Source organism: Limulus polyphemus, unplaced genomic scaffold (genome assembly GCF_000517525.1).
Source record: "Limulus polyphemus unplaced genomic scaffold, Limulus_polyphemus-2.1.2 Scaffold1744, whole genome shotgun sequence".
NCBI classification, from domain to species: Eukaryota; Metazoa; Arthropoda; class Merostomata; order Xiphosura; family Limulidae; genus Limulus; species Limulus polyphemus.
The window spans coordinates 245,262-247,139 of NW_013667354.1; the positions used below are offsets into that span (position 1 = coordinate 245,262).

General features: G+C 33.4%; 1 protein-coding gene across 1 annotated transcript in view; it reads left to right on the plus strand.

The window, feature by feature from the left end:
- The window catches only part of LOC106464792 (cyclin-dependent kinase 14-like), a gene marked incomplete at its 3' end in the record, with an annotated part of 131,578 nt that overhangs the window by 118,776 nt on the left and 10,924 nt on the right, over positions 1-1,878 (plus strand). The window contains exon 11 of the mRNA XM_013924949.2: positions 881-942. Within this exon, the coding sequence (XP_013780403.1) occupies positions 881-942 (62 nt within the window). The remainder of the gene's footprint in view (positions 1-880; positions 943-1,878) is intronic.

The window sequence follows — 1,878 nt, forward strand, 5'->3', positions numbered from 1 at the left end:
CACTATGTTAAGCCAGTTAATAGCTATTTACTGTAGAAGTCAAACTATTTTAAATAATACATATATTATATAACATCCTTAAGGGCTGGGTGTGACCTAGTGGTTCGCATTTTGAGCTGTGGATCTTAGGTTTACGGTTCACATCCCATTACCACACACACACACACAAAAAAGAAATCATATTTTACACTTTGGGACCTTGGATGCATTATAGGAATGACAGTCAAATCCCACTATTTGACTAGAGCAGTTTGAGTTCACAGTGTATGCTGTTGACTAGTCCTCTTTCATCTCATCTATCAGTTCAAAACCAGGGATGGCTAGCACAGACTGCCCATTTTAACTTTGGGTTGATGAAGAATAGTTTAATGTAGTAGAAGTAATACAAGTTGATTATTTAATGTTTGATATTTCAGGTTGATTATTTAATGTTTCATATTTTTTATACCATTATTTGGTAATGTTATGAAATATGCCAGTAGAGGATGATAATATGTCACAGGGATTTCTTTGTTTTACAGCAGACTGTAATAGAATAGAAGTTAGTATATACACCAAAAGATGGAGTTAAAGTAATTTTTGTGACTTAGCTTCAATTAATAATTGCTGATTAACAAATTTTCCATTGCTGCTGAACAGAACAGTACTTATTGTTTGTGTGTTAGCGTACGTTCAAGAGATGTAACATTCAGGAAACAGTATGTTTGTGTTTTCGTGTATGTTCAAGAGATGCAACATTCAGTGAACAGTAATGATAAGTCAAATAAAATCAGAACTTACCTTAACCAATGTATTTCCAACTAGGGATAATCTATATACAATGAATATTTTTATCTTACTTCATATTCATAAATCTATAGGGTTTTTTTTCTTATTTTAGGGATCTCAAGCCACAGAACCTGTTAATAAGTGACCAAGGGGAACTAAAGCTTGCTGATTTTGGTACATTTTTTAAATACTGAATATATGTTGTAATATAGATTTAGGACTAACCTACGTCTCCTTAGCCAAATATCATAAGATATTATTGAATTTATGGCTGGAGATGTCATTAATAGAGATGTACCTAACTGATGAAACAATGCATTATAATCTTTATAAGTAAGAAGAGTATATTTAATTCCTCATCACCAGGAGATAGTTTATTCTGATTGGAAGTAAATATTAATGATTTTAGTTTGTTTGTTGTTTAAAATGGTTTTTGATGGTCTGTATTTTCTTTACTGTCGTCCGTAATGTTGTTGGTCTGTGTTTTCTTTACTGTCATCCGTAATGTTGTTGGTCTGTATTTTCTTTACTGTCCTCTGTCATGTTGTTGGTCTGTGTTTTCTTTACTGTCATCCGTAATGCATAACGCGACATTAAATTCTTGACGACCTAATATTAACATCAATTTTTTATCATTAAAACATTTGTGAAAATAAATTCATTAGGAAACAAGTGCTAAAGCAAACACAGACCAACAACATTACAGACAACAGAGGACAGTAAAGAAAACACAGACCAACAACATTACGGATGGCAGAGGACAGTAAAGAAAACACAGACCAACAACATTACAGACGGCAGAGGACAGTAAAGAAAACACAGACCAACAACATTATGGACGACAGAGGACAGTAAAGAAAACACAGATCAACAACATTACGGACGACAGAGGACAGTAAAGAAAACACAGACGAACAACATTACGGACAACAGAGGACAGTAAAGAAAATACAGACCAACAAAAAACACTTTCATTACCCCCCCCAAAAAAAAAACGTACATCACGTATAATAGTTATACGAACCACCTAAATGTCACGTTAGTGTAGCCTACATAATGTGTAAAGTTTAGTGTACTCAAATCCCTTATAGTGATGGCACACAATAAGAC